Genomic DNA, 20,203 nt, shown 5'->3' on the forward strand with positions numbered 1-20,203 from the left:
TACAATTGAAATGTATATATCCCTATTCTTCAGGAATCTATTACAAGCAAAATGTCCTTCCTACAATTAACACTGAAAATCAGAATGTCACTGTGGCAGGAACAGAGGTGGGTCCCTTGAGGTGGATCTCCCTTGGAAGAAGAACTTGCTGATCAAAAAATTATTTTTCAGCTTCCAGCTGCAGCATCTGTGGGGTCTCCCAGAGCATTTGAAGGTCATGTTTTTTTCCTGGGCAGCCTTTGGCAGTGACTCAGCATGGCGATGTCCTAAGACCTGGCCATATTCCTACACAACATGAGGCTCTCCCTATGGGAAATCTTGGCTCTGGATCTTACCAGTGGGCGGGGGGCTGCCGGAGACCCTTCCAGAGCTGCATCTCCGTCTCTTGCATTTCCTGCTCATTCCTCCCTCCTTCCTGCTTCCTCTCACAGGTGTTAGAACAACATCATACCCTGAAGGCTCTCCCACTACTCCTGTTTCTTCTTCCCTTGATCTTTCTTAGGCACTGCTTCCCATAAATGTTTGCACTTTTTTTTTTTTTTTGGATCTTTGTAGGGCTACACCTGCGGCAATAGGAAGTTCCCAGGCTCGGGGTCGAATCAGATCTGTAGCTATCAGCCTACGTCACAGCCACAGCAACCCCAAATCTGAGCCGAGTCTGTGACCTACGCCACATCTCACGACAACACGGCACGGGATCCTTAAACCCACTGAGTGAGGCCAGGGATGGAACCTGCATCCTCATGGATCCTAGTCGGGTTCGTTACCCCGGAGTCACAGCAGGAAGTCCAATGTTTGCGCTTCTAACTCCTGTCTTGGCATTTGAGTTCTAGAAGACTCACCTAACATGGCCTGCAAATCCCAGTCCTCTGACGCAACCTCTGCCATTATTATCAATGTCATATTTCTTTCCAGAGATTTTCACGTGTGTAATTATTGTGGGCATTTTATTCCAGGATGGCTCTGTCTCTTCTTCCTTGTAGCATCGTCTCATGTGTTTATGAAGAAGAGGGAGGTGACAAAGTGTTTTTGGAAACATAAGCCTCGTGCTGTGCTGACCACCAGCTGATGACCATTGATTTTAACGTCAACACTTGAGGAGACTCAAACATTTCTTGAGAACACAGCATTGGATGGCTCTGACCCGGGGAGATGTGCATCCGAGTTACTTGGAATCTTTCAATAGCTTTTTAGGGGGAAGATCAGAGTCTTCCTGCACACAAGCCTGTGTCCTCTCTGTGGAGTCTGTGTCCATGCTGGCCCCGGTTTGCTGAAGTCCATTTGATAGTGACCACTAACCATACTGCCTTCAGCTCTGAGCAGTGTGCTTCTCAGCAGCCAAGCTCCAATTTAGACACTTTTTTGGGGGTCTTTTTAGGGCCGCACCCACAGCATATGGAAGTTCCCAGGCTGGGGGTCCAAAGGGAGCTGCAGCTGCCGGCCTACACCACAGCCATAGCAACGCAAGATCTGAGCTGTGTCTTCGACCTGCACCACAACTCACAGCAATGCTGGGTCCTTAACCACTGAGCAAGGCCAGGGGTGGAACCCATGCCCTAATGAATACTACAGGTTCCTTACGGCTGAGCCACAAGGGGAACTCCCAATTTAGACACTCTTGTCTCTTGGTTTCTGTGTTTTCCTGCACAGGTGAGTTTTAAGACAGACTCAGGTGGGTGTGAAGAGCCCCAGCTTTACAAGGAGCTTGATCAAACAGCCCTGATCTCACTTAGAAGCATCATTTCACAGTTACCCTATATCTTGCCTTCTAATTCTTTTCAGTTTTACCTCTGCATTAAAACAACAATTACATAAATACTCCATGTATTTTACATGGAAGCTTTGGTAACATTTGAAGTCACTGTGTACTATTAATTTCAATCAGGACTCTCTCTCTCTGTTTTGGGCCATGTCCATGACATGGAAGTTCCTGGGCCAGGGAATGAACCCACGTACTTGTGCCACAACTGTGGCAACACAGGATCCTTACCTGCTGAACCACAGGGGAACTTCCGATCAACTCTCGTTTTAAAAAAATTATTTGGAGTTCCCACTGTGGCTCTGTGGGTTAAGAACCTGACATAGTGTCCGTGATGATTTGGGTTTGATCCCTGGCCTTGCTCAGTGGGTTAAGGATCTGGCATTGCCACAAAGTGTGGCATAGGTCTAAAATGCAGCTCAGATCTGGTGTGGCTGTGGCTGTGGTATAGGCAGGTAGCTGCAGCTCTGATTCAACCCCTAGGCTGGGAACTTCCATATGCTGCAGGTACAGCCCTAAAAAGGAAAAAAAAAAATTTACCCCACTGCAAAGAGTTTATTTATTCATATATTTTAACATGGCTAAATCTGCATTTTCAAATTGTTTCTGTCTGTCTCTTTTAAACTTAGCTTTTCAACTTAATTACAAAATCCCCTAGGGCAGAAAATGTATGTGTGTGTGCTTGGATGTAACTAGGCAAAAAAGTGGATAAAAATCTGGGGTCTCTTCTTATGCTGAGGGAGATCAATAAGGTCTTTGAGCCTGTTTCCTCATCTGTGCTGTAAAACAGGAATAAAAGGTAATCCTCTTAGCTTCGGGAGGGAACAGTATCACTACCCATGCGATGTTCCTGCGAGATACCAGCACTAACTGGGGGGCAGGTCTTCTTTTCCTTCGAATGAAGTCCACAATTGGAATTAAAATATATGTTATATATACATTCACTCAGACTTAAGGACCCCTTACTATGGAATCTTAGTATGAATTTGCTAAGATTCCTTACTCCCTTTCTATGAATTTGCTAATCCCCTTGGGCTTAAAGCTACTCTAAACAGAGTAGGCTGGAGATGATCCGATGGCCATTTCACAACATATTAAAAGCTTTTTTTTTTGGTCTTTTTGTCTTTTTTAGGGCCACACCCATGGCACATGGAGGTTTCCCGGGCTAGGGTCTAATTGGAGCTGCAGCCGCCAGCCTTTGCCAGAGACACAGCAACGCCGGATCCTTAACCCAATGAGCAAGGCCAGGGATCGAACCTACAACCTCATGGTTCCTAGTCATACTCGCCAACCACTGAGCCACGATGGGAACTCCTCCTAAGAGCATTTCTGATTCCTGTCCTTCAAGTGATATTCACAAGGGATAGTCACAAGTGATCTGTTTTCTATACTGCATCCTTCCCTATAACTGAATTTCCAGAATTACAAGAGGGCTAACATTCACCAACATCTTCAGCGTAAGGAATCATGAAAACATTGTGAATTCCCAAGTCCCAAATGGCTTTGAAATAACGAAAGGCAGCAGCGGGTCCTATAAAGAGCAGAGATCTGGGACTCTGACTTGGACCTGCCATGTGCTGGCCGCAAACATTGAAGCAAAGGCTTCTTGTCAGTCTTGCAGCTCATCTGTAACATAAGCATCATGAACACGCTTATGGCTTTTTCTTTAGAAGATATGTTTTAAAAGCCAGCTTTAATTTTTGCATCTAATAAATATTTCTTCCGCAGTCTGAGCTTTTGAAACCATGGTTGAAAGTTTTTTCCTTCTACGAAGTCAAAGCAGCAATCCCTTAAAGCCACAGAAAACAATCTTCTGAAATAAAGGAAAAAAATGATTGAGGCATTGGATCCACCGACCTGAAGATGAGACAAAGGCCAGGCTACCAAGGCGAAAAGTGTCTGTCGAGAGGGAGGGGTTGAGTCAGGTAACACTGTTCCCTGTGGATCCCGGTTTTATCCTTCCCGTCAATGAGTATGATAGGAAAATACTTGTAGTGTTCGATGATGTCCTCCACCGAATTAAACTTCTGAAACAGAAAGTTAATGAAAATGTAGGTACCTTTGTGTCTGCAGCTTCAAGTACAGCTTGAGATGCTTCGTTTTACTTAGGGAAGAAGTGAAGGCATTGGACATTTTAGGAGACTGTACAGATGTAACAGAAAGTGATTTTTTTTTTTTTTTTTTTTGCTTTTTAGGTCGTGTGTGGCATATGGAAGTTTCCAGGCTAGGGGTCTAATTGGAGCTTGGACCTACACCACAGCCACAGCAACACCGGATCCACGATGCAGCTGCAACCTACACCACAGCTCACGGCAACCCCAGATCCTTAACCCACTGATTGAGGCCGGGGATTGAACCTGCATCCTCATGGATACTAGTTGGATTCGTTTCCACTGTACCACAACGGGAACTCCCAGAAAGTGATTTTTTAAAAAGGGTATGGCTGAGAAGCTCTTGAAAAGTGAGTGATAAGATTGATAAGATAACGCGGGCAACCCAAAGGGAGCCTCCTGCAGCTCTGGAAGCTTCCCGCCCACTAGAAACAGGTCACTGGTCAAGCTCCACTCCGCAGTTACTGTAAGTGCCTACTTACCGTAAGCAGTTTAGGAGCATTCATCACATAGCAGTCAGCCACAGAGAATCCCTGGTGCCACCCTTACCTTGCCCCCAACTGGGACAAACCAACACATAGAGAAGATCAAGGCCTGACCTTCACTTTGTAAACTGGTGGGAAAGACCCGAGGGAAACCTCCCTTCTGGACACCCCTTTGGTTCTAGCACATTCCAGGGTAAGCAGAAGGTGTGCTGATGACCACCAGGCTGCTGGTGGTTCTTAGCCAATGTAGCTTCCTTCCCTAAGCTTCTTATGAAATAACAGCAGATCCTTAGCCTTGGCTGTTTCTAGAGATGTGCAGATAAGTGCTGGGGTGATTTAATGGAAAGTAAGATGATTTCCACTGTAGGGGATACAGGAAGTGCCCTGTTGCAGATACAGACTTGAAATGGGCTACATATTCTGGGTGAGTCCAATGAAGTAGACAGCTGGGTTTAAAGACACTAAGAGCACAGGAATGAGTGTCAAAGACAGGTGTTAAGAACAGGTGGGCACAGACTGTAATTCTTCTTTTCTTTTTCTTTCTAGGGCCGCACCTGTGGCCTACAGAAGTTCCCAGGCTAGGGGTCACATTGGAACTTTGGCTGCTGGCCTACACCACAGCCACCGCAATGCTGGATCCCAGTCGCATCTGCCCCCTACATTGCAGCTTGCAGCATCATCGGATCCTTAACCCACTGAGTGAGGCCAGGGATTGAACCTGCATCCTCATGGATTCTAGGTCATGTGCTTAACCCACTGAGCTACAGTGGGAACTCCAGACAGTAATTCTGATTAGCTGAGTTCGGCTAGGTTCTGGAAAGGAGCTATTGGGAGATAATCAGGAAGAGAGAGTTTGCCAGATCTGTGTTTTGTAACTTAGGGCAGCATTTCAAGGTGAGCAGGGCAAGACGAACGACCTTCCCTGAAGAGCCAAGGAAACCACAGCTCAGAGTGGGTAGTGACTTACTCAGAGGTCACACAGCCGGGGGCAGCGCCAGGAACACAATCCGGTTTTTCTGGATGCCCATCAGTTCTTTCCTTGATGCAGCCTTGCCTGTGAGCCCAGTGTTCCCACAGAGCAGGGTCACGATGACGCAGCCTGAAGAAGGAGCTGCGGTGGGGACGACTTTGATCCTCTATAGTTCTGCACACTCCACCCTCTGCCCAGCACCCCCCAGCACAGCAGGGTTTGCAGGCATCAGGGATATTCACAGGGGATGAGACAGTCAAGGTCCCTGTCCTCACCGGATTCACACACTGCCTTCAGGTGGCAGCAGACACAAAACAAGTCCCTACCCAAAGAGACCATTTCATTGAGGGATAATGTGCTGTGGAAATCATCAGTCTGGGGCTTGAGAACCTGGCCAAGACTCCCCGGGGGTCTTCCATGACCCGACATGGACTGGTTCCTGGATCTGCTCGACTCCTGTTCTTCCTGGGAGCTGAGTCAACGATACTCTCCCTTAAGCTCAGTGAGTTGGGTTTTGTCTTTTCACAGAAAGAATCCTGATTAGCTGGATAAGTGACTTGCCCCTTAGAGCCTGTTACTGGATCTGTGGCAGAGTTTTCAATGAGATCACCTATCCGTCCACCCCAAGCAGGTACACAGTCAATACTAGCCCCTACCTGATGACCAATAGGGAGAGTAACTGCTCTGCGACAGTAGCTGTAAGTGAAGCGCTACGGAGCCCAGATGCCTGAGATCCAAGGGGAGGCTTTCCCATCCACTAGCTCTGTGTGCTCAGGCATGTTTCTTATGCTCTCTGCCTCCATTTCTCTACGAACGGTGATGCTGATGTCAACTGGAGGTTGGCACCTGCCATCTGCCTCTGCATGGCTGGAATCACGAGCCACTGCAGCTGCCGACCCTCCACACCCCCTGGAAGGAGCGCAGGGTGGAGATCAGGTGTGGGGACTCTGTGCGCTGGGAAAACTGGCAAAGCAGGTCTTCGGATAGATCTTTTCAGGAGAAGATTTTATGAGCCCAGTGCTTGCATCTCCTCCTATTTACAAAAGCACGAAAATCCTTCACGGTGGAGTTCCCATTGTGGCTCAGCAGAAACGCATCTGATTAGCATCCATGAGGACGCAGGTTTGATCCCTGACCTCACTCAGTGGGTTAAGGATCCTGCACTGCTGTGGCTGTGGTGGAGGCCAGCAGCTACAGCTCTCATTTGACCCTTAGCCTGGGAACCTCTGTATGCTGCCGGTGCAGCCCTAAAAAGCAGCAGGAACCTTCCATAAAATATGTGCTTGGTTGCCTGTTCCTCCCCCTTCACCCAAATTCCAAGTATCCTGGCCTTCCTCCCTACCTCTCCGGAGTGGTTTCTCAGAGCTACCTCTGAAACGCTGCCTCCCATGCTATTGTCCTCATTTTGCCTCAAATAAAACTTAACTGTCAACTCTTAGGTTGTGCATATTTTTTGAAGGTGACATAATATGAGGACCCACCTCTGAGGCCCCTTGTGAGGGTTAGTCGAGTTGACACATACACAACATTTAGAAGAAAGCTCTGTACACAGTGAGCGCTCAGAAGATGTCAGTCGGTGCCATAACCTCCTCCCTTCCAAGTTCACCAAGAACATGGTCCAAGGGCCAAAGTCGCCGGAGAAATGGATAGACTCTCACGGCAAAGCCTTTAGGGAGGAAGGCATTTTTATATTTCACTTCCAGGCACAAACTAAGGACAGAGCTTTCTTTCTCCTTCGTCATACTTGACAGAAGAAAAAGTGATTTACAAAAGAGACTTTCCAGGCAGAACGCTTTTGGAAACCCACGAGGCACAAAGGAAATCCTTTTTCCTGGATTAATCCTCAGAGGGAAAATGCTTGCTTTGCAATCTCATTCCTCTTTTCTTTAGGGTGATCCCCAAAAAATGAATTCAGTACTAATTGTCTTGATCATCTACTACATGGATGACATTTTATATGAAATTGTAATTTTAACAAGTGGTAGGATGTGAGCAAGGCCAGAGCAACAAATCATTGTATCGTGTCTTATGATTGACTTGTAGTATAATTGATATATTACTCTAAATATACTTCTTTAAAAAGATTATAATTAAGCTCTTTTATATTAAATTATTGTTTTCAGGAAGGCAGAAAATGCCATCCTCATTTTAGATCTTAAAGTTTCTTTAAACCTTTGGTGGTTGCCTGAAATACCAACTGTAGGCAATGTTTCATGGCTAGAAAGGTAAAGAAAAGAAAAGAGAGAAAAAAGAGGAAGAGAGATAGATGCAAAGAGAGAAGGAGAGAGAAGCACAGGGGAAGTGAGAAATAAACTCATTCGTTTATTGTCTCTGTCTCCTAGTCTTTAAACTTTATCAGGTAAAGGTCTATCATAATTTTCAGCATCTTATTACAAACATTTGCAGGACAAGGAGAAGTCTGATTGCAATCACTCCCTTCTATGAGCTGCCAAGGAAATGCTGACAGATGTGATTTCTGGAACTTGGAAGCCGGTGAAGCTTTGCAGGGTTAGTGGGCAGGTGCCTCGCTGACTGGTCCAGGGCTGGCATTCTATCAGGTGCTAAATATTCCCATCTCTTCCCTGCTTAGGTGCATGCATAGATGCGCACAGATAAACAGGGTCTCTCCTGGAGGACAGGACTCTACCTTACTCGGCTCTGTGACCCCAGAATGGAGCCCTGGATCTAGGATAAGGTAGGCACGAAATTAATGCTTGGCCCCAAATCGAGCAAATGAGAGATGGGGACTCCACCCCAAATACACCCTGTCCTCATTCCTGGAATCTGTGAATACCACTTTCCAAGCAAAAAAGCAAGTATGACTTTATGTGACAAAAGTGGAGATTAAGGAGTTCCTGTCGTGGCTCCATAGACATGAATCTGACTAGCATCTATGAGGACGCAGGTTTGACCCCTGGCCTTGCTCAGTGGGTTAAGGCTCCTTCATTGCTGTGAGCTGCAGCGTAGGTCACAGAAGCAGCTCGGATCCCGGATCTTGAGTGGCTGTGGCGTAGGCAGGCAGCTGTAGCCAGGTTCAACCCCTTAGCCTGGGAACTTCCATATGCTGTGCGTGCAAAAAAGTTGGAATTAAGTCTAGACTTGAAAAGAACATCTACATTTGAAGACACAAAAGCCCAGAGAAGTTAAGTGACTATCTTGAGCTTGGTATGTAGTGTAAGGCAAGGAATCTTGAACTCTCACTGCGTCTCTCCTTCTCTCCCTCCCCCTCCCTCCCTCCTTCGGAGTTGAAAGCAGCCTCTCCTGGCCTCCGCGATACCTGTGTGTCTCTAGCCATTTACTTAAGTTTCTAAGCTTGTTTCGCTACGTGGAAGGTAGGAACAGCTGTTACATCAAAGAGTGGTTGAGAGTCAAAATAATACCGATAGACCAATTCTAGCATAAACACAGCAAAAACCAATCTCCTTTCCCTTTTCTGATTTATTTATAAAGGAATTAACGAAAGCTTTGATTCACTCTTCCGCCTGGCCGCCTATCAGCAGATGCGGCCCGGAGGCGGGCATGCGCAGTGCAGCACTAGAGGCGGTGACTGAGCTCCCGTTCCACGTGGGGACAAACCCACCTACCGGCTCCTCACGCTAGCAGATGTCCTCAGGAACTGCTGCTGCAGAGGGAGAGCTGCGCTGGGGAGGGAGGGAGGGTGGCAGTAACATAGGATTGGCTCAGTGGAGGCTTTTATTTTTTTGTCTTTTTTAGGGCCGTGCCCTTGGCATACGGAATTTCTCCGGCTAGGGGTTCAATCGGAGCTGCAGCAGCTGGTCTACACCACAGCCACAGGGGCTTGGGATCTGGGCCACGTCTGTGACCTCTACCACAGCTCAGGGCAACCGGGATCCCAGACCCACTGAGCGAGGCCAGGGATGCTGGTTGGATTCGTTTCCGCTGCACCGCAATGGGCACTCCCACTGAAGGCGTCTGGACAGGCAGAGCTTAGACGTGTTTTACAGAATGAGTTTTCTTTTCTTTTCTTTTTTCCTGTTTTATCTGTAAAATTTTATTTCTTTTAAAAAAAAGAGAGGGATAAAGAGCAAGAAGGGATCTGAAGCAATTTTTTAAAGTTAGCTTTTGTTCATTTGGTGGGATGCACAGAAAAGATTTCTTGAACCGTCTCCTGTTATATCCCAGAATTTAAACATTATCTAGGAGTTCCTGTCATGGCTCAGTGGTTAATGAACCCGACTAGTATCCATGAGGATGCAGGTTCAATCCCTGGCCTTGCTCAGTGGGTTAAGGATCCGGTTAAGGCTGGCAGCTACAGCTCTGATTTGACCCCTAGCCTAGGAACCTCCATATGTCACAGGTGTGGCCCAAAAAAGACAAAAGACAAAAAATAAAACAAAATAATAAAAATTATCCATGGTATCACCCTTTAAATAGATCACTTAATTAAGAATATAGCATGCCTCACTGAGTGATCAGGCAGAATTTTGTCCTACTATCTAGGACTGAATCCAACGTATCAATTAAGTACATAATTTATTTAGAGGCACTTCTCAGTTTATTTAACTGAGAGAGATCATATTTCATTCATGCCCATATGTAAAAATAACTTTCAGTAAGAATGTGACGTTATCTGTCCTATAGTCTTTTACCCTACCATTTTAATCCTTAAGACAGCTCTTCTGGAGTTCCCGTCGTGGCACAGTGGTTAACGAATCCGACTAGGAACCATGAGGTTGCGGGTTCGGTCCCTGCCCTTGCTCAGTGGGTTAACGATCCGGCGTTGCCGTGAGCTGCAGTGTAGGTTGCAGACGAAGCTCGGATCCCGCGTTGCTGTGGCTCTGGCGTAGGCCGGTGGCTACAGCTCCGATTCAACCCCTGGCCTGGGAACCTCCATATGCCGCGGGAGCGGCCCAAGAAATAGCAACAACAACAACAACAAAAACAACAAAGACAAAAAAAAAAAAAAGACAGCTCTTCTGAGGGCTCTTAGACTAGTCAAATGACAGAAGAGAAAAATAAGTGGTTCTTATAAACCCAGAAGACAACATCAACTGAAAGTCTTCTAGAGAAAAATTAGCATATCATGACAGTCTTATTCCACACAACTGTCCACCTACCGTAAACAGAGTACAATAAAAAAAAAAAAATTCACAAATCTCGAGATAACCCTGCTGTCCACCCACCATAAATGGAATACAATAGGAAAAGCTTTCACAATCTTCAGATAACCCTGCTGACAAGGAATGAAACATTTAAAGGACAAATAATTGGCAAAACTATTTCTCGCATGTTGGCCATTCTTACCGCAGTAGTATTTTTAATGGAAGACATAAGTATTCAAAACAATGCCTCTCCTAGCTGATACAGAATGAGTTTTCTTGAAGGGGCAACGCAGAATAAAGGGTGCCTGCAAGGGTGAGACTTGGCTGCGGGTCCATGAGCCGCAGTGTAAGAAGGGAGGCCTGCGGAAGTGCTGGAAGGATTAGGTCACATTCTCTACCCGTAGGGCGGCGCTTTTCTCAGGTCCCGCACTCTTGTGGGTACAGGGTGACTTGGCCGGCATCCCCCAAAGCTCCCCTATCCTTGTCCTTAGGAAGCCATTGGAAAAGTGAAGCTGTCGGGTCACACCCACCTCGTCTCCTCTGAGTCCGGTCCCCCAGGGCAAACTGCTGATTCCTCTCCAGGAAGCGGATCTTCACATTGTAGACCTTGTTCCCGTGAAACACCACCAGCACGTAGGGCTCGGCCCGGGACTTGGTGGAACAGTCTCGGACCAAGAACGTGCCATCCTGAAGCAAAAGGCAGGACGGGGATGCTGTCAGGCATGATAATAATAATCCACCCTCCCCGACGTGAGCAGAGTGGCGCGTGTGTGCGTGGGATTCCCAAATGGCTTTTGGCTAAACCAGTTCTTGATTCGATTTTAATTCAGTAAGTATTTATGGAGGGTTAGGATGTCTAAGGGTTCTTATTTTCTGAGATGTGCCCCAGCCAGATCACAGCACCCCCTTCTTCTAAGTCTTCCAACATCCCCTGCTGTCCTCAGCGTCATGCCAACAACCGCAGCAGGACGCGCATGGATAAACGCACCGCTTCTCCTGTGGTTTTAGCCTGCGTCACTCCCGTGTCGTCTCCCGGCCCTGGATGGTGGCGCCGGTCAAGCCACCATTCCTCAGCTTTTGCACAAGCCACCCCTCGGCATGGAGCAGCCCCCCTCCTCCCTCGCTGGGGGGCTGCCCTTCACCTGTGGGTGTTCACACATTTCCCGTTCTGTTGATGCTCAGGTTCTTCTAGAGATCGTGGGAGCCCCCGCAGGCTTTGAGCAGAAGCTCTGATCATTCTAACTGGGTCAATACAGGACTAGGGGTCCCAAAAGAGATGGGGACTTCAAGGTCATTGGTATCAAAGTGAGTGGAAAGACTGATGAGGGAGAAGAAAATCAAGCTGGGGCAGAGGTGAAAGGAAGCTAGGGCAAGGAAGAGACAGGAGGCTACGTCTCAGGGATAGACGGAGACCCAGAGGCGTCAGTGTCACCGACGCCCAGGGGTGGACAGCGAGGGTTTCCAAAGGCAGGCCAACAGTGTGAAATGGTCTGAGGGCTGTGAGTGGGCAGACCGTAAGTCTAATACAAAATAATCAGGCACACTCTGGGGAGCGGCTCAGCATGGAGGTCTGGGCATAAAAGGCTAAGAAATGGAGCAATCCTTCTAACCATCAGCTCTCATACAAGGCTTGGTTTGTGGCTACACGTGTCATTTATATGATGAAACAGACCGAACATCTGTAATTGCCTAGATGGATTCTTGTATAGATGGTTATAAATAATATATAAAGACTAGACCCGGGGATCCCTTTGTGGTGCAGTGGGTTAATGATCTGGTGGTGTCACTGCAGTGGCATAGATTCAATCCCTGGCCTTGGAACTTCCACATGCCTCAGGCATGGGCAAAAAAAAAAAAAAAAAAAAGAATAGATTCATAGGGCACACAGGAAACTCAGGGAACACTACTCAGCCATTCTGTAATAATCTACGTGGGCTATATGGGAAAAGAATCTGAAAAAGAATGGATATGTGTATATGAACTGAATCTCTTTGCTGTACACCTGAAACTTACACAACATTGTAAATCAAATATATTTCAATATGAAATAAAAATGAAAGTAAAAAAAGAATAGATCTAATTAGGCATATGCAGCACTTACTAACTATATGCTTTATATAGGTATTATATGCAATCATTTATATTTATAATAACTATCATATATAATCTCTATAGACTTTCATATATATGTAACTAATATTTATAGATATTTATAATAGTGTTTATAGTACTCTGTACTACTATAAATATATTAAATGGATAACTAGTGCTATAAAACTATAGTGATATTATGATGATGCTGGCAGCCAAGGTTTATTGAAATTGCCCTCAAGATGTCAAGCATTTTTCATACATTTCATTTGGTCTTCACATAAAATTTGAGGAGGTATTTTATCCCAATTTTACAGGTGAGGGAATTAGGGTCTCATTGTCTAAGTGGATTCCCTAATGGGTCACAGCTAATCAATGGATTACCTAAAAGTCAAGGCCAAATTCTTGCACTAACTATACCAACCTCCAAGTACATAAAGTGGGATTGAGGAATTTTCTGGTATCTGTTCTGCCAGAAACATTTGGCTGTAATTAAAGCCTTAACAAGCACAGAACATTGGGGAGAGGCAGCCAAGACACAGGGCCAGTTTTGGGGTTTACCATCTGAAACCCTGCAAAATGTTACAATGAATCTGCAGTCCCACCATTTGAATTAAATTATCTTACATAAATGGGAAACACGTTTTGACAAAATTGAGACAAACGAAATAGGAAAACAGGAAATCGTTCAACTGTGATTGTTTCTCAATGCTGTTTTGGGAGGAGACAGAGACAGGCGCACAGCAGGGGAGGGAAGGAGTGTTGAGAGTGCCCCAGTGTTGCTGGAAGGACATTGTGTGACACATACATGGCCCTTGTAGCACCATCCACACAGGGGCTCCTGGAAGCAGGTCTTCCATGAGCCATTTATTCCACTGGGAAAGAGGCTCAGGGAGTGGGACCGCTGATTAGCCAAGAAGAGGCAGGGGTGGGGCTGGGCACCACTTTACCACCCATCCAACCCAGCAGAGATCAGCGTGGGTGGGAATCCCCAGGAAGAGGCAGGGCACCATGCCCGCCACCTACGACTCCCCTTCTAGAATGTAAAGAGGCAGCTATAAGAGGCAGCTGTGAATTTGTGAAAAGAGCATTGATCTTGAGTACAGGTTCTGCCACCTTCTCTACCTTGTGACTGAGACCTTGACTTAGCCTCAGTTTCCTCATCTGGAGAATGAGACGGTTTCATTAATTCCTAATCTGTTCATGATAGTTTGTTAGCAACTGCATGGATTTCCCGCTGTTGCTATAACAGTTTCCTCTGAATTTTGTGGACTGAAACACACATTTACTCTCTTACAGTTCTAGGGGCTGAAGTCTGACGTGGGTCTTGCTGGGCTAAAATCAAGTTGTTGGCAGGGCTGTGTTCCTTCTAGAGATTCTAGGGGAAAATGCATTTCCTTGCCTTTTCCAGCCTCTAGAAGCCACCACCAGTGCTTACTTGTGCTCCTCTCTGTCTGACTCTGACTTATCTTATAGGGACCCTGGTGACTACACCACTAAACTCTCCCAGATAATCCAGAATCATTTCCCAATCTCAAGACTCCTAACTAAATCACACCTGCAAATTCCTTTTCCATATGAGGTGACATAGTCACAGGTTTAGGGGATTAGAATGTGGACGTGCCGTGGTGGGGGAGAAGCAACTTCCACGTAAGTTACCTTATTTTGTTTTATTATTTTTATTTTTTTACCTTTTATTTATTTAATTTTTTTTGGGGGGGCCAAACCTGCGACATATGGAAGTTCCCAGGCTAGGGGTCGAATTGGAGCTGCAGCTGCCAGCCTATGCCACAGCCAAGCTGGATCTGAGCTGCATCTGCGACCTACACTGCAGCTTGCAGCAATGCCAGATCCTTAAGCCACTGATCAAGGCCAGGGATCAAACCTGCATCCACCATCCAACCAGCACAGAGACATACAGGGTGAGGCAGGAACTGCTACATCAAAGCACACTGCCTGTTATGCCTTGTGACCTATGGGCAGAAAAGCATAGGATGACTACAGAAACAGTGCCGCATGCCCGGTAGAAGCGTTACCTTGTTCTCCTTCAGTAAAGCCTCTTCCACTGCCTGGCGACTGTATTCTCCAATGTACCATTCATTGTGCGGGACATCCTGTGGTTGAAGTTAAATGGTGAATGTTTTAGGGTCAAAGGGGAGGTCTAATGACAAATTAATTAATTTTATCATTTACGTTCATTCCACCTGTGCCACATGACTATTGGATTTACAGTAGATGTGCGGTACCTACTTCCTGTCCCTGCATCTCAGGATGGACACAGCTTAGGAGTTAGGAAATTGGCATCACAAGGTCTGCCTGTCATGAAAAGTAACCAGAAACTTTTCTCCGTCGTTTAAGAAAGGCGCTTTGGCACCACACTCCGAATAGATAATAAACCCTCCATCTATCAATGCTTTCTGAACCTGTACCTGCTGAAGCTTTTTGAGGTGGGGGGTATATTTTTTATGATGCCTGCGAGCCTGAGTCATCATGAAAACAGCAGGGGAGGGGAAGACAGGTGCAGAGGGAGAGCCTCTTTATGCTAATTGCCTGAAGCCACATATGGTAGGACTGGGATTGGAACCGAGTCTGTTTGGGTTTCTCTCTGTGCCATGCCACCTTCTCTCTCTTTCTCTCTCTCTCTTTTTTTTTAAAGGCTGCATAGTGGGCGTATGGAAGTTCCCACGCTAGGGATTGAACCTGAGCTGTAGCTGCCGGCCTACACCACGACCACAGCAACACGGGATCTGAGCTGCGTCTGGGACCTACACCACAGCTCATGGCAATGCCAGATCCTTAACCCACTGAGCGAGTCTAGGGATTGAACCCACATCCTCATGGATACTAGTCAGATTCATTACTGTTGGAATTTCCCCTGCTACCTTCTTTATGCCAATGTATTTCTTTTGATTGTGAAATGCACCATAACAGAGAGAAGGGCGGTCAGAGAGAGGCACTATGGATCTGCCTCCCTTTACCGAGTTCCAGCTATAAGGATATGAGATAATCCTTTGCCTGAGTCCACCATCTCCAAGGCCCTCCCTCCCTCATCGTCCCAGTCCACGCCTGCGAAAATCCTGCGAGGAAGGCATCGTCAGGACATGGAGGTTCAGTAAGTCAACATTTGTCACACGGTTGGCAAGAACTAGGGATGTGACATCAGGGCTTTTGGTCTCTCAAAGCCCATGGTCCTCTGAGGACAAACTTGATCCTTCCAGTGATGGGGGCACCAAACACGTGTGCTCCCCACCGGGAGGGGCGTGAGCTGGCTTCCCAATAACTCTGCAGCCCCAGTTCCTGTGCCCAACACCCCTCCCCGCCCCCAGTCTGAGCACATGGGCCTGGCCAGCCAGAGAGGCTCTCTGACACACACAGCTTTGGGGCTGGGCATGACCTAGTCCTAAGGGGTGCCTGGAACCCCTCATGTTCCTCACCCTCTTCCCGGCTATGCCAGTCAAGCTCGAGATCGATGTCATCACTTATTTGAGGCCACCTTTGGAATGAATGCCTTTACCTAGTCCCTTCCTCCGGGGAACCCTTGATGCTGGGAAGGTCCAGACACAGGACTGGCTCTGTTCCTCTCCAGCAAAGCCAGGCAACAGGCTCCAGAAACAAAGGGCGCCTCAGAGCCCCATCTCCCTGAAGACGTATGAGTTCTCCGAGCTCAGAGTGGCCTGATACTTCGGGGGGACCCTCTCAGCCCATCTGGGGGCTTGGCAGGGCACAGTCATATGGTGCATTGCATCTACTCAGATTTTATTCATTTGTTCAAGCTGGAAGCCACTTAGAGACTTTTCCGTCCTGTGGTTTTCCAACTGTGGTCACCTGTGCTGGTTGGTGAATGTAGGGCTGCTCAAACACAGCATTAAATGACTCTGAATTACCTGGGAGCAGAAATGGTCCCCTTGCAGAGCTCTTTCTAGCCCTTTGAATAATTCAGGAAGAATGCTTCATTTTGGTTCTAGTTTAATCTCTCCCTGGCATTGCTAGCTCTCCTTATACTGAGATCCGTTAACAAGTGACAACGGTAGCATCCTGCTGCCATCTCGTAGCCCCGTTTCCTTTGAGCAACAATGACATTTTTAACAAAGGTAGTGAAATATACACACCATAAGATGGACCATTTTGCATTATCAAGTGTACAGTGCAGTGGCGTTGAGCAATAGCCACACTGCTTTGCAGCCATCACCACTCTCCAGCTCCCAAACGTTTCATCATCCCAAACTGAAACTCTAGCCACAATAAGCAACAACTCCTGCAACTCCTGGTAATCACCGTTGTACTTTCTGTCTCTCTGAATTTGCCTAAGCTGTCCTCATATAAGTAGAATCATGTGTTTGTCCTTTTGTGTCTGGCTTTTTTTCACTCAGTACCACGTTTTTACGGTTCATCTACGTTGTACCATGTGTCAGAATTTCATTACGTTTTCACAGCTGAGTAATATTACTATATTCTGTCTATTTATTTATTTGCTGATGGATTACTGAGCAGCCAGTAAAGAGAAACCAGCACCCAAATATCTATATTTTTTGATTAATAAAAAAAATCACCTTTAGACTCTGGAAATATGCAAGCTGAAGAATCTAGTGAAACGGCAATTTTAAATGCTATACAGCAAAACACTTTAAAAAACATTAAACCCCAATAATACAGAGCCAGAAGGGGAAAACTCAGAGCCCATCGTCATGATCTCTTTTTAAACATAGTTCAGGAAAGCTCTCTTAGGAGTTCTCGTTGTGGCTCAGTGGTTAACGAATCTGACTAGGAACCGTGAGGTTGAGGGTTTGATCCCTGGCCTTGCTCAGTGGGTTAAGGATCCGGCGTTGCCATGAGCTGTGGTGTAGGCCGGTGGCTACAGCTCCGATTCGACCCCTAGCCTGGGACCCTCCATATGCTGCAGGAGAGGCCCCAAAAAATGGCAAAAAGACAAAAAAAAAAAAAAAAAGAAAGCTCTCTTAGGTGCTAGGTTCATGGAGAAGGACGTTGCAGAGGCATGTTTGTTTTACCTTTTCATCCGACCTTGGAGAGGAAGGTTTTCTCCAGTTGCGGTTTTTACAATGCAGCGAATGTCGCTGGTGGCCCGTGCTGGCTGGAGACTGACATCTCTGAGGAAGACAAGACTGCATGCTTTCTTTGTGATCTGGGGAAAGGAAATTACATTTCAATACAATTTCGTGGCACTCTCGCAGTGTTACAGTGGGTTAAGAAACTGACCGCAGCGGCCTGGTCCCTGCAGACGGGTGGGTTCAGCCCCTGCCTGGATGCAGTGGGTTGAAGGATCTGGTGTTGTCAAAGCTGCAGCTTGGATTCAATCCCTGGCCTGGGGGCAGCCATTAAAAACAAACAAACAAACAAACAAACAAAAACCGCAGAGAGCTAGAACCCAGCACGGCCCCTCTGTTTATGACAACCTTGGCCTCCACCACCACCATCTCACCCTGGACAGCAGTCTCCTCTGGACTATTCTCTTGCATCCTCTTTTGCCCCATCTCTCCGGGCAGCCAGAGGCATCTTTAAAAAATGCAACTCTGGGGGTTCCTGTCTGTGGCTCCGTGAATCCGTGAGGATGTGAATTTGATCCCTGGCCTTGCTCAGTGGGTTAAGGATCTGGTGTTGCCATGAGCTGCAGTGTAGCTCACAGATGTGGCTTGGGTCTGGCATTGCTGTGGCTCTGGCATAGGCTGGCAGCTGCAGCTCTGATTCCACTCCTGGCCTGGGATTGCCCATATGCCACAGGTGTGGCCCTAAGGAGACAATGAATAAATACATACATACATACATAAAGTAATTCTGCCTTTGCTACTCCCCTGGTACAAATCCTTCCATGATTTCCTTTACACCTGGAAAAAGCCCAAATATTTTAACTTCTGTCTGTCGATAAGGCCCCGGATAACCTTTCTCTCCTTTTTTCTCCATCCGTTCCCCATCATCCACGCTCTTCGGGCCATGATGAACTCTGCTCAGTTTCTTAAACAAGCCGAGCCTGTTCCCAACTCAGGAAACACCATTCTTTAATGTAAAAGCATAACGTTTTGTTCTAATGAAACATCAGTTTTTAACATGAAAGAATAACGGACAGACAATCTGTGGTTATTCAGACTTGACCACTTGGCAGGTATTTTATTAAAAATGAACAAAGCGAGCCTGTCACTTCATGGAAAACAACTGGCAGTGTTTGTTGCCAATTTTAAAATTAGACTTTTCAAGTGCAAATGGAATTTGGAAAAGCTTGTATCTGCCACTGTGACTTTGTAGCATCTCCACAGTTTAACTTTTCTGATGAGATTGGAGGTGTTTCTTGCAAATGTGATTTAAAAAAATATTGTGTAATGAAATATGTTAACATCAGAAAGATCTGCTCAGGTCTGTGAATCACGATTTTCCAAGTGACTAATGTGTGATGCTAGAAAATCATCCTTAGGTAAAAGAGGCTTTAAAAGAGTAGGACAGACCAATGGATTTTAAAGTAACAGAACACAAAATGTTTTCTGACAGAGGTTTTATACCGGGGTCACTATGCTGTACAGCAGAAATTGACACAATACTGTAAACCAAGTAGACTTTAATCAAAATAAAATAAAACAGAAAGAGTTTTGATTTCACACGGCATTTAAGCTAGCTTTAAGATACCACCACTTGTCAAGTTTAGATGTGATATTTTCTCGATATACTTCAATAAAAGTAACATATTTCCAATATGGCATCCCCATAAACACCAGTAAAGGATGAATTTCAAGTAATTAAGGCCACGAGGAGTGAGATGTTAGAAGAAATATTTAGCAAAGATATTTATAAATATGTTAGTAATTTTAAGAAAAGATTAATTGTATACAAATGATAAGGCCTTCGGGGTGTAAAAACAACACTGAAATACAACACTGGCCAATAATAACACGTAAAATGCAAAAGAAGTGATTAGGGTGAAGGCAGAATTAATTATAAGCTATTTAGTCTTAATTCAGTCTAGAAAATATAACCTAAGCTATAGTTCTGGTTAGTAGCTTAAAAAGAACTTAAAAAAATGAAATAGTTACAAGTCACATGGTATATTTTTGAGGCAAAATACTAAATCAAACATTAGCAAATATTTAGATGTCCGTTACTATAACACTTAAATTATACCTGCATTTATTCTGCTTTTTGTCATCAAAATGCCAAATTTCTCTCTAGGTTTACTAAAAGGAGTAAAGAATATTCCCGAAACATTGAAAGTTCTAGTTTAAGGGATCCAAGAATTGTGGCTTTTAGTGTGGCACCTAAGAATGTTAGAGGGAATTCTGTGTATTCAAATGGTTGTTCCAGAAAAGTGTTTGGTTTACTTCAAGTTTAAATTACATTCACCATAGTAAATTAATTTCACACACCAACTTATGAAAAGTGGGACTAATGCTAAAGACATCTCTGCTTTTCAGATTTTGAGAAGGAAAAGAGCTCTACCTTCAAACATGATGCAGAATCCTTACCCTCAGCATGAAAGCATCCTAAGTGTTTTGTGTTTTGAAGAAGATATGAACGGCAGAGTTTTAAAATTCAAGCATGCTATTTATCTGTTAAGCTAGATGCTCAAGGTAAGCCTTGGAAGAATAAAATTTGAATGTATCACTTCCAAGAAAGAGAAGGAAAGGGGAATAAATTAGAGCTGAATCCAATATATGGCAGGAAATGAAACAAAAGTCAGTAAAAAGCAGGACAAAGGGGAGGTACAGCATATATACACAAGTATA

The 20,203-nt window shown here is 45.6% G+C and overlaps 1 protein-coding gene across 1 annotated transcript in view; it reads right to left on the reverse strand.

Moving 5' to 3' along the window:
* Nucleotides 1–3,009: 3,009 nt before the first annotated feature.
* The window catches only part of CLNK (cytokine dependent hematopoietic cell linker), a 164,686-nt gene continuing 147,492 nt past the window's right edge, over nt 3,010–20,203 (reverse strand). The window contains 5 exon segments of the mRNA XM_047799156.1: nt 3,010–3,786; nt 10,919–10,942; nt 10,944–11,075; nt 14,516–14,593; nt 17,486–17,619. Coding sequence (XP_047655112.1) covers nt 3,640–3,786; nt 10,919–10,942; nt 10,944–11,075; nt 14,516–14,593; nt 17,486–17,619 — 515 coding nt within the window. The 3' untranslated portion in view covers nt 3,010–3,639.

The sequence above is a fragment of the Phacochoerus africanus genome, chromosome 10, assembly GCF_016906955.1.
Source record: "Phacochoerus africanus isolate WHEZ1 chromosome 10, ROS_Pafr_v1, whole genome shotgun sequence".
Classification (NCBI taxonomy): domain Eukaryota; kingdom Metazoa; phylum Chordata; class Mammalia; order Artiodactyla; family Suidae; genus Phacochoerus; species Phacochoerus africanus.